At 35.0% G+C, this 12515-nt stretch overlaps 1 protein-coding gene across 4 annotated transcripts in view; it reads left to right on the forward strand.

Moving 5' to 3' along the window:
• Positions 1-12515, forward strand: part of USP47 (ubiquitin specific peptidase 47) — a 56073-nt gene that overhangs the window by 21273 nt on the left and 22285 nt on the right. For 3 of the 4 annotated variants that reach the window (XM_057418309.1, XM_057418306.1, XM_057418307.1), the window contains 7 exons: positions 1056-1152; positions 1674-1819; positions 2626-2705; positions 3571-3720; positions 9751-9846; positions 9933-10085; positions 11378-11545. In XM_057418309.1, the coding sequence (XP_057274292.1) occupies positions 1056-1152; positions 1674-1819; positions 2626-2705; positions 3571-3720; positions 9751-9846; positions 9933-10085; positions 11378-11545 (890 nt within the window). The remainder of the gene's footprint in view (positions 1-1055; positions 1153-1673; positions 1820-2625; positions 2706-3570; positions 3721-9750; positions 9847-9932; positions 10086-11377; positions 11546-12515) is intronic. The other variant, XM_057418308.1, reaches the window with a different exon arrangement.

Consider the following 12515-nt stretch of genomic DNA (forward strand, 5'->3'; position numbering starts at 1 on the left):
GTTGTGCAGTGGAGGGCAGGAGGAGACAGCAACTTACAGCTCAGGAACGAGTCTGATGAAATAAAACTCCTGATACTGCTTTGTTGAACAGACACAAAGGCAATGTTCGTATCATACTAGTTCATGCACATTGAAGAATTTTTTGAGAGATAAGACAGTTTAGCTGCCACTTACCTTTTTTTCATTTAATACTGTGAAAAGATGATCTGTATGGAGTAGGGTAATAAATAAAATACACAGTCTCTTCGCAGAAAGTGTCTGTGTTTTTACATGGAGTAGTTAGCTGCTTTTTCATTACTAGTATAGGACTTATTTTGTTGTTTTCTTTTTAATACTGAGAGCTTCACAATATAAATGCGTATGTTTAATTTCTTGCACTATGCTGCTTACTTACCAACTATTGTTAATATTGCATATTTTGGAGAAAAATTTATAGTAAGATGAATGTAAGTAAATTCCCTTTTCAGCTACTAAAAATGGTACTGATCTTTACTAGCTGTTTTAATTCGTTATTATGGGAGGTTTTGGAAGGTACATGTGTGAGGGCATGTTAGAGATTTATTTTTTTTAATTTATTTATAGTTCTAAGATGATAGTATAATGCAGATACAAATTATATTTACATTATAACTACGATAGTTCTAGTTGCCATCAGGCAGTAAGTAAGGTAGTACACAGCTGTTTCTTAACAAATTCTAATTTCTTCCATAAAATATTTAGATCAACTATTAAAATACATAGTTATCTACATTTCCTTTGGTGCAGTAGTCAACATGAAGTGTGGTTATTATTGTGAAACATAATTCATCATCACTAAAATAACTTCCTGTTATTCAAGGAAATTATTTGTTGTGTAAACTGTTACTCTTTATTCCTCTCAGAAATGAGCAATTGTAATTTTCCCTCAATTTTTATAGTGTAAATAACAATAAATAACGGATGCAGTTCTTAAATAAGAATTCTCATGGAATTGTTTTCTTGTCAAATGTTTTAACTCTTAAAGTGACATCCTATCTTTCTGTGTTATTTCCATCTCATTCTTCTTGTGTTTCTAGGTTATGTGGGGCTAGTAAATCAAGCAATGACTTGCTACTTGAACAGCCTTCTGCAAACACTTTTCATGACTCCTGAATTTAGAAATGCATTATATAAGTGAGTATGTAGAATAAAAAAACTGTTCTTACATTTATGCTGGTATGTATTGGTAGGAGATATTTTGAATTCCTCCTGTCAAAATTTCTTTGTTTGGATACTGAAAAGCATCCTTGAGGACAAAGTAGGTAGATTTCTAATTTATATCTGCTTAAAGTTTTCATATTTTTAGTAAAAGACTAAGATAACATTGCTGATTGTGACATAGACAAGCTTTTTAAAGGATTTTTCCCATTTGGAAAACCTTGAAGTAAAGTTTGAAGTGCAGTTCATGTCTGGATTTGTACAGTGAATAGCTTAAAAATTATTTTCATTTGTTTGTTAGATTAGTGCACTTAAAGACAAGCATTGTCATTTACTGTACAAATGGAAAGCAATTTCATTTGACTTTTCCCAAGAAACAGAGCTGCAGTTAACCTTCTAATCTGCCCGAACTCTTGAAATGTAATAAATGCTGATTTAAATGCCTTTTTGAGTAATATTTTCAAAGCATTTTTAATTATCAAATATCTTGTGAATAGATGGGAATTTGAAGAATCTGAAGAGGATCCTGTGACGAGTATCCCCTACCAGCTTCAAAGACTGTTTGTTTTACTGCAAACCAGCAAAAAAAGAGCAATTGAAACAACAGATGTTACACGGAGTTTTGGATGGGATAGTAGTGAGGGTAATATGCAGCTCTTAAGCTTGTGTGATTTGCTTCAGCACCTGCCTGTTACGGGCTTGAACTACTTACTGTTGATGGGGAAAAATAGCAGAATAATTGACAATAATTAAGGGAATCCTCTTTTTTCAATGAAAACAAAATACTTTGTTTTGGTGTGTGTTCGATTTTTAAAGAAATCATGTCTGTGAGTTTTAGGCTGTTCAGGTAAAAAGCGTTATATTTTTGTCGTTGAACTACCATTGCAGTTGATTTTTTTTTTTTCTTTTCCTAAAGAAGTAGCTCTTCGAGGAACTTGCATCTGTTTTGAATCATGAATGTCAAATCCACATTTCCTTAAGCAGAAGATAATATGGATAATTCCATAAAATCAACCACTTTTTGTCTTTTTTTACACTTGTATAGTGTAATTTTGCCCCATAACCAGCTGATCTTTCCATGAAGTAATCACATGATAATAAGGAGCTGAAAATTGAGTTTTAGAGAATAAACACAAAGTGGGAAATGAGCCAGAACCAGTTTATTTCATAAAGTGCATATTAGCATTTCTGTATCTTTTACATATTCTTGCTTATGTACGTAATTCTTGTTCATGCATAAACTTGTGAGCATGCTGGCCAGTCGTTTTTCCAACTTAACAGGCAGCTGCTCATGGAATTGAACACTGGCCTAACAGTGAATAATGTAGTGAATAATAGGAACAGACTTAAATAAATTGGTAGCTTTTTAGGAAGTACTCTCAGACTATGGTTAGTATTGGGGTATTAACGTCTCTTGTTTTAATTAAGATTAATTTCATATTCTGACAGCTTGGCAGCAGCATGATGTACAGGAGCTTTGTAGAGTCATGTTTGATGCTTTGGAGCAGAAATGGAAGCAAACAGAACAGGTAAGTGTATAAAAAACTTTCTTCCGTTCATTCAGTGGTGTGGTATTGCTTTTGGGTTTTGTTGGGTGTCCTGGGTTCAGCTGTTAACAGTTATTTTTTTCCTTCTTAGTAGTTAGTGCAGTGGCTTGTTTTTTAAGAATGATTTTCAAGAATGTTAACTGAGTTTTAAATACCAAGTTATTGAGGGTCTTCAGTAGTTGCCAGTTTTCTTGTTTGACGCAGTAGTTAAGCTACTGTAATGTACAACTTTCAAGAGTGTTGCTTATGTTTTGCTTCCAAATTAAAAGTGGAATATTCTGAACTCTGGATACTTAATCTTCATTTGAAGCGCAGAAAATGGTTGTGTAACTCCCATGATATCTTCCTTGCTGTCAGTATTTATTAGGCTATGTTGTGGGCTCTTGAAGCTCAAGCCCACTCTTTTAATGAAGGAGAAAAGAATATCTTCACAACATGTGCTATGTTCTGATAATGGACAACTTGGGAGGCCAGTTTTCAGTTTTGTAGCTTGACAAATACTTCATCTTTCTGCACCTGTTTGGAGACACAGGGAAGGTCTGCAGAATCAGTCTGTTAACAATGTCTGCAATATCAGACTTGGTTTTAAAACACAAACTTCAGTAGTCACTTTTAAGACATGACTGTCAAGTACACTGTGAAGCTTTATATAATGTGGTTTGAGAAGCTCAGTGTGTTCTGTGGTGTGGTGGGGGAGGGTAAAATGAGATCAGGAGGTAGATGTTGGAGAATCATATTCTAAATGTGTAGCTATGCAGTCAAGACAATTTAAAAAGCCATTGTTCTGTTCAGGAAGAATGTTCTGTTTTGTTTGTTTAAAGTTCTGTGGGATATCTGTTTGTTTCAGGCTGATCTTATAAATCAACTGTATCAAGGCAAACTGAAGGACTATGTAAGATGTCTAGAATGTGGCTATGAAGGCTGGAGAATCGACACTTACCTGGATATTCCTTTGGTCATCCGGCCCTATGGCTCCAACCAGGCGTTTGCTAGCGTGGTGTGTACTATTATGCTGACTAATAGTGCATCCATACACACATAGAATACATAATGCGACAGTGGTATAATTTGTTACATGGTAAGTATCATCCTAGATACTCCATCTTGGGGTGTTCGTCTTTGTGCAGTGAACCAGCTAGCAAGTTCTAGAAGATTTTTTTTTTTTGGCTTTTTGGTTTCTTTTTTTTGTTTGGTTTGTTTTGTTTTTTATTTCTTTTGCCCTTCAATGAGTCCTACTGGTGCATGTATAAGGGGAGGGGAAATGCAATTTATTGCCTTAAGGCTGCAGTAATCTATTTTCTTACTGATAAAATCTTCAGTATTTACTTGAGATTTTTATGATATCACAAAGTTTTATTTGGGTTGTTCTCTTTATTGGCACATCTGCTAAATTCTCATAGCACTGTTGAAAGTCTTAGTTGAAAGAACAGAATGTTGATTTAAAATATTTAGTTGCCATGTTGTTGCTGTGCTTTTTAAATTTCACTTCTCAAATACCATATGCTTTTGATAAGCTATTTAGTAGTAATAAATACTCTCATACTCTAGTGTTCTCTTTTGCTCCAGCATTACTGATGTTGGCAAGCATATATATTGGTTAGTAGATCTGTGGAAGTCTTCTTTTATCTTTTCCGCCCCCTGAAAAGAAGTAATTACAAACTCTGAAATTCCACTGTTGTGGCTTAAAATACCTGTACTATGGATGAAGTTGTGAGAGAGAATAAGAATAATTTAACACAAGTGTTTGTTTAATTGGCTTACCAGGTTTATTATATATAAGTATTTTTCCTTTTGTATTTAGTATTCTGGCAATATTTTTTAAGTGCTTATAGTCAGTAATTCTTAACGGTAGTTCTGTTAAGAATTGTTAGAATTAGGTTAAACTGCAGTGTAGATTCAAAGTACTTTGCTATTTGAAGTTGTAAAGTACAATACTGAAAAGTATCAAGGATGAGAGACATTGATCTCACAGAAGGGATTCAAGTTACTAAAGTCCTTTGACTTCTAAAGGTTGTATTAAAACATTTAAAACTATCCAGCTAATTGAAGCTGTATTGATACAGATTAATATTTTATGTGTATGGCTTCCCATTTTACCTTTTAATTTCTAGAAATACTTCTGAAATTGATTTTTTTGTTGTAGTTTTTATTCAGTAATGAGATTTTTACAGTCTCTGAAAGTAATGAAAATAATTCAGTGTGTGTAGCTGTATTTGGCATTTAAGAATGCATTGTATGTGTGTCTCAAACTGAGAATTTTTTTACTTAAGTAGAGATGAGTGTAGTGGAATGCAAAAAAATAAAACCCAAACAAATAAAAAAACAACAAACTCTGTATATTTGTAAAAACACAGCTTGAACAATTGAGAACTTAAACATCAGATTTGATATTTCTTCTGTAAATCAGCATTTACTGGGTTTACCACATTGAGGAAGAGTTTTAAGATTTTTGTACAGTTACATGGTTGCCATTTGTATTAATGCTTCAATTTTTGAGCTTTTTTGATTCATATTCTGATTATATTCAGTTGATTCTCCTCCCTGCATTTGTACTATCTATAGCAGATGTAATTTTTAGTTTTGTAGTCTTCAACAGTGGGGAGATATGGAGGATACTTGCTTTTGGAGAAGGGAAAAATCGCCTGTTTCTAAATGGAATTCTCTGAAGGTAGTATCCTCCATTGATCCATAGATGATGGTGATATAGTAGGTGTAGGTAAAAGGGTATGAGTGAGAGATCAAAACCTTCACACATGCGCTAATAGGGCTTATAGAAGGGAATGTAAAACTTTTTAGACCTTGCTAGTCAGCTCCTGAGGGAACTTGCAGCAGGCGATACAACCCAAGATAGGGGATCTAAGGAGGATACTACCTTCAAAGAACTCTAGTTAGAGGTAAGTGATTTTCCATTACTTTCTAATAAGAGAGAATGGATGTACGAGCTTAAAGAAAGGTTAATTTGTAGATTGCAATGTAAAGTGTATTATCCCACTGTTCGACATTGTGTACTATCAAAAAAATGTAGATACCTGATCTGTTGCATTTATCTATAAATATATGTGTATTACTTCAAAATACTTGGGGACATTGAAGAAGTGGGAAGGATAATGTTACGCTTTCTTTATTTCCTAATATGAATTAATTCTGAAATTCTTCAGTATGTTCTTCAGGTTTGTGGTTTGATATATTTTTTTTTTTTTTTTTTTTTTTTCCCCTCGATACCCCAACTTCCTGTGGTAAGACCGCATAGCTACAAACTCATTAGGCAGCTCTGGGCTACTGGGATCTTGTTAGTATGTATCTCAAGTTAGTTTCTCAAAAAGTACTTAAACTATCCGCATTGTTCAAAGGCATGGTTTAAAAAAAAAAACACCTGAATTAGTATTTTCTTGAGGTCAATAGTAGATACATAAAAATATGTAGCTTATTTTAAGGGAGGTAAGCAGGAGCAGCAATTCACATACTGATCTCTAGGCACTAGTATCTTTTGTATAGACACTTGAATTTACCAGCAGTAGACATAAGCTAAATTTTTTTTTTTTTTGACTGCAAAACATGAAAGAATTTTCAAGGTGAAGAACAGCTGAGAGGAGTGGGCTGCAGTGGGGAACTCGCTGGCACGCTGAAACCACCTTACTAGAAATCAGTGGAAGTGGCTTTCTAATAGCAGAAGACTAGTAGTAATGCAAGTACTCGGAACATGTAGCAAGTACAGTTCTGTTTTGTTAAGTGTTGTTAGTTTCCAACATCATTTGTATGTTAGCTGTTCCTTTTAGTGCATAACTATGCATACAAGTATAGACCTTTTTTGGGGAGAAATTAATTTGGACTTCTGTGTGAACTTTGTGGTGTCATTGCTGAACTAAAACTTTGAAGGCAGAATATGGATGATGTGATATTTACTTCTTCTAAGCTAGATTGGTCACAACAAGCTCTTGTATTTTTAGTTGAGTATATTGTTTGAACATGGGAAAACTAGCAGAGCTCTGAAAATCCAGGGTGACAGCTAGTTTCCTGGGTTTTCCAAGAACAGTTTTGCCCAGTTGTTATTTATTGTCTAAGTTTTCATGAAAGTTCTATTGTTCCTTTTCACAGGTTTTACAAACTTGCACATTTACAAATGGTTGCAGTAAGATACTTGTGAAACTACTGACTATATCATAATGCAGTTTTGTGGAAAAGGATGTCTCTGAAGAGCCTGTCTTTAGCCAGACAATTATTAGTTTGAACTCTGTTAGTGAATTTCCTTATGCTAAGTGTTATAAATCTCCTAATCAGAATATTAAAAATTGGATATACTCAGAACTTCGGTGGGCAAGGCCCTGAGCAATTTGCAATAAGTTGGTCCTGCTTTAAATAGGGAGTTTAGAATCAGATGATCTCAAGAAGTCTCTTTCAGGTCTTGTTCTTTTGATTCCATGAGCTGAAAAAAAGTTTATCTAAGTAGCCTTTGTCATTTATGGTGTATAGTAAAGTGTGTGTGCATATTGGGAATGTTGAAAATGATCAGTAGCTTTAAGGCTGCGTAATAGTTACCTCTTTGAAGATAACTTCAAAGGTAACAGTTACTATAAAATAGAGTTGTCATGTGATAGGTTGTGCAGTGTAGAAGCTTTGTCACTGATTTTGCTGAGTAAACAGAGTAGAAAATGGTGAACTGCATTAGATCAGGAATTGTATTAAGAAACATCCTAATCAGCAGAACTAACTTCTGAGTAAAGATTACATAGGAGAAAACTGGAGGAGATGCAAATGAGTAAACCTTAGGAACAGTATTGTTTCCCGTAAAAGGTTTGAAAAGCACATGGCTATTCATAAAGCTTAAAAATAATGGAGTTCGCAGGAGTTTTAATTAGGTTTTTCAAAGCACAGCTCGCTATGTGTGGTAAGGAGTGAACCGCTAAAGTACTGTAATAATACTTCGTTCAGTTTTGGGGGCGCTGAAGGGTGATGGCTTTTTTTCCCATATGCAAAAATGTATAGTATGTTTCCTTGTTAAATTGCACATCACATGAGACTTACGTAATCCTTTGCATCCCATCATTTGTATATTCCCATTCGTTCGTATTCCTGTTGATGCAGGAATCACAACTTTTTACAGTTAAAATATATTTTTGTTGTCTTAATTGGCATTTGGTTCGTCAGAGAGAGTTCTGTGGTCATTATGGGATGTTTCTTTGTTGATTATTAACTTCTTTGCTTTCATTTAAGTAGTTCTAAATATTAATTCCTTAACTAGTTTACAGAATAGTCAAAATGCAGTAATGTTTTTTCACCTTTTTAAGCAGGGTTATAACTTTCTTAGTCTTCTTTTTTACTTAAGAAAATCATTCTTATATTTTAGAATGACATTTCTCACATTTCAGTGCATAATCAGACTAAACATCAGTTATTTGTTGCCCTTAATACAAAAGCATCTTGGCATGTGTAATATTTAGGAAGTGAATATATAGACAGCAGTTCAATTCAGACTAAAATGTTTTTGCATGTCTAAAGAGTGTATCTCTGCTTAAGAGCTGGGATTTCAGGGCTTTTCTGGCTGGATCAAAAGATACAGTGAGATGACTGCCTTCGAGGTACAGTTGTTCTATTGAATTTGTCACATTTTTAGTTGTTACCTGGAATACTGTCCCTTTTAGAAAAGTCATTTCTCCTGGAATAGCAGCAGGGCTTTTAAAAAACTTACATTTTATCATTGTTCTTTTCTGCTTCCCTGAGTTTTCAGAAAGAAAGGAGGGAGAAGGGAAGAATTGGAGGCCTTTTGAAGAACTTGGCATTTCCTTGATTTCCTCCCAAACTGTGACTTGCCAAACAACATGATTTAGATAGTAATCTTAAATCTGTGCCGGTCATGTTACAGTTGGTGAGTTTACTCTGCCCAATTAAAGCCCCTTCTCACTTAGCCAGGCTTCAGGGAGCAGCTACAGTTCATTGTAAGAGAGTGATTTTAAAAACATTGTTTCTGTAGATTTTAATTAAACTGAGTGTTTAAATGTGCAAATTGTATCTGTTTTCACCTCTATAAGTGAACAGAAAACTTCTGGTTTCCACCTGGTTTCTGGTCAGAAACCCAGAGCTTATTGGCTTGCAAGCTGACTGGATTAAAGGTTATAACGTTTAAAATCTCTGGGTAAAATTCTTCACTGAACCCATCTCAATATTCTTAGTGAATTTTGTTTGAGCAAATTTGTTCTGAAGTATATACAACTTATGTTCAATATCGTTGCAAATTGTGTTGGGGGAAGACTCATGATCAGTTCGGTGGTATTTTGAATATTGTTTGCTGTAGAAAAAAGTAGAAATCATTGAGCCCATGGATTATGCTCCATCCCTGGAGCATTGTTCAAGGCCAGGCTGGACGGGGCCTTGGGTGACATAGTCTAGTGGGAGGTGTCCATGGCAGGGGGGTGGAACTAGAGATCTTGAGGTCCTTTTAAACCTAAACCATTCTGTGATTATTGACAGAACTTTTAGGCAGCTGTCAGAAGATAAAACTACAGTTCTTGGTCAGTTCCCTCATGAGGTTTACATTAGGAAGCTAGTTTTGTCTTTATAGGAGATACATCTAGATGGTGTCTTTTGGGAAAAAGTCCTCTTGAAATGCAGAACAGCCATCTCAAAATTCTGGTAGAAGAGGGCCAAAGCAGGGTTAAAAAAAGAGCGTATTTTCAGAGTAGTTGACTGAACAGACACGACTGAATGTGATGTGCAAAATAACAGGATTAAATGTCATTTTATGTTGTACGTTTATTAAAACAGACAATTTGGATTCACCAAATACTGAATGAATTATTGTTAGCAGTAATTGTGGTTTGACAGTTTAACTTCGGGCTGGGTTGAAGGGTTGGTTTCCCTTCATATTTTCCTGACTCTGTCTGTATCAAAGTTCATGTCAATCAAATTTTGATTGTAGATTTAATTGAAGTAATTTTGCGTGTTTGCAATCTCATCGTAAAATTATAATTGTGATTTATACCTTCATAGTAAAACATTATTTAAAAATCAGGTAACATCTTTTTATTATTAGGAAGAAGCACTGCATGCTTTCATTCAGCCTGAGATTCTTGATGGCCCCAATCAGTATTTTTGTGAACGATGTAAGAAGAAATGTGATGCGAGGAAGGTAAAGACTCTCCAAATCATCTGCAAAATTTTGGCAAATGACCAATCCTGACAAAGGCAGCATAATGTTGTCTTTGCTTCATCTAGGGTCTGCGGTTCTTGCATTTTCCATACCTGCTGACGTTACAGCTGAAGAGATTTGACTTTGATTATACGACTATGCACAGAATTAAACTCAATGATCGAATGACTTTTCCTGAGGAGCTAGACATGAGTGTCTTCATTGATGTTGAAGATGAGGTAAAGTGTTTGGTCTTCAACTTTCTTAAAGTTTCTCATTAAGGAAATAAAAATGTCTAATAAACACATTTTAACAACACTGTTCTTGCACCTGAAAAGTTCTTTAGCTCTGACAGTGTTTTAATTTGAAGGTTTCGTATCTGTCCATGTGGAATTTTGTTACATTGAAAAAGAGACGTGTTCTACTATATTGTTTCTGTGCTTCCATAAAGAAGTTGTTTCTAATTTCTTAAGTCTTCACATAAGTGATTTAAACTATCAGGACTTCTGCATATACTGCAAATCCAGAATGAAACATATTTCTTAAACTTGTGTCTGAATCTGTTTTGATCGAAAGAGGTAATACAAAGCTTTGAAACTGAATGCGGAAGTTGGCCCAGATAACATGAGTGATGAATTCCTTCTGACTCACAGTGTTGTGTAGGCTAGAAATGAGTTTTTTTAAAATTTATTTTTCACTTTCATCTGCTGGCTTTTAACTCTTCTGGTTTTGGCTAAAATTCATGTGCAGTTACATTCATCAAAAAGTTCTTAATGTACTTTCTGCGTTAAAGACTAAATTTATTCCTCCAGTTCTGTTCCTGAAAACATTATATCACTTTGCTAGCTTGTAGTGGTATAAGAGAAATACTGCATTGATATGCATATGGAGAGGCTTTTCTGACTCTCTACAAAGCTTGATTTTTATGAAGTATAAGCAGTAACTCTCAGAAAATGGAAAGAATTACCTGGAGGAAAAAACATCAGGTAAGAGATGGATATAATGACTTGTACTAAATGAACTGCATTCATGGTGTTGTTGACAGAACACTAATCATTCTTACTATAATACCTCGACTCTGTGTCCAGTGAGTTGAAACACAGAAAAAATCTTTGGATGAAAATAGTTCCAGTTAAATCAGTTCTCACTAATAGGACCATACCCAATCCAAATTGGGTTTGTTATCTGGTATTAGACTTCCAGGTATTTAATTGAATTAACAAGCACATGGAATAGGCTAGCTGTCCTGGGTTGAGCTAGTAACAAATACAGTCTTGGCAAGTCTGAGGCCAGGTGATAATCATTCAGTTGCACACAAGACCAGAAAATACTGATCTAAGTGGTGGACTGAAGACAGTTGCTAATAGAAACAAGTCTGTTCTTGGTGCTGAATTGCAGAGGTCTCTAGGTTTTTTGGAAGTTTCATTGTCTTGCAGGTTGGATTTTTTTCATTTCACAAAGGTATTGTTATTTCTTGTTCTGTGTAACTTTAAATGTCGTTTAACGTTAGTATGTATGTCTTATTTTTAAGAAGTCTCCTCAGACTGAGAGTTGCACTGATAGCGGAGCTGAGAATGAAGGCAGTTGTCACAGTGATCAGATGAGCAATGATTTTTCTAATGATGATGGAGTTGATGAAGGAATCTGCCTTGAAAGCAGTAGTGCAGCAGAAAGAATTTCTAAGGCTGGCAGTGAAAAGGTATGTTTAGAAAAATGTTGTACTGGCTTTGATTGAGATGGAGTTAATTTCCTTTGTAACAGCCTGTATGGTGCTGTTTTGGGTTTGTGACTAAACCAGCAGTGTTGGTAGCACACCAGTGTGTTACCTTTCTGAACAGTTTTACACTGCATGAAGGCTTTCTCTGTTTTTCATTCTGCCTCTGTAATGAGTAGGAATAAGGGTGGGCATGAGTCTGGAAAGGGGGATACAGCTAGGATGGCTGACCTGAATTGACCTGAATATCAGGTCAGATACTCAATGTTCATTCAGTCATCTTGTGTTAATGTAAAGGAATCAAGCAGCAAGTTACTCGAGGACAGCAGTCATCCGTCTGTGGGACATAAATATCGGCAGAGATCTTAGAGAAACTAATTGAATTTTCTTGCCAATATAAAATTCATTAAAAATACTTGAGTTTTATGGTAATGTCTACAGTGTGTGCTTCAGGTGGTGTTATTTAGTAAAGTCATCTGAAATATGGGCAAAAGCTTATACTCAGACTTGTTAGGAAGCTGTTTGGCTGTAACTGTTACTTTGATAAATATTTAAAGGGTGAGTGGCATTTTAATCTGCACATCTGTCTCTGTTTACATTTACCTTAAACCATTTGAAAGGGTTTTTTGGTAAATGTTCTGAATACTGTCAATCTTAGCTGGAAAAAAGAAAAATTAATAGACAGTCACTTGACTCGAACAGGAACAGTGCATTGTAATGTGTCTAGTGCAAATGTCATGTCCTAGTATTGACAGTAGCTTTGGCCAATTGGCCAAGTTGTTCTCAAGGTAAACCAACTGTCAAGCCATGTTGTTACTTTCTTGGTTTGGATATCTTAATAATGGATGCAGTGTATGCTAAGAATTTGCAGAACACTTCCTCTGTGTAAACTGGAAATACTTAAATGTTTTAACATTCGTTAAGAGTCATTATTGCTCAGTTTTATTTTTTAATG

The sequence above is a fragment of the Pezoporus wallicus genome, unplaced genomic scaffold (genome assembly GCF_028554395.1).
Source record: "Pezoporus wallicus isolate ANWC-B61680 ecotype Strahan unplaced genomic scaffold, APGP_CSIRO_Pwel_v1 contig_2025, whole genome shotgun sequence".
Taxonomy (NCBI): Eukaryota; Metazoa; Chordata; class Aves; order Psittaciformes; family Psittacidae; genus Pezoporus; species Pezoporus wallicus.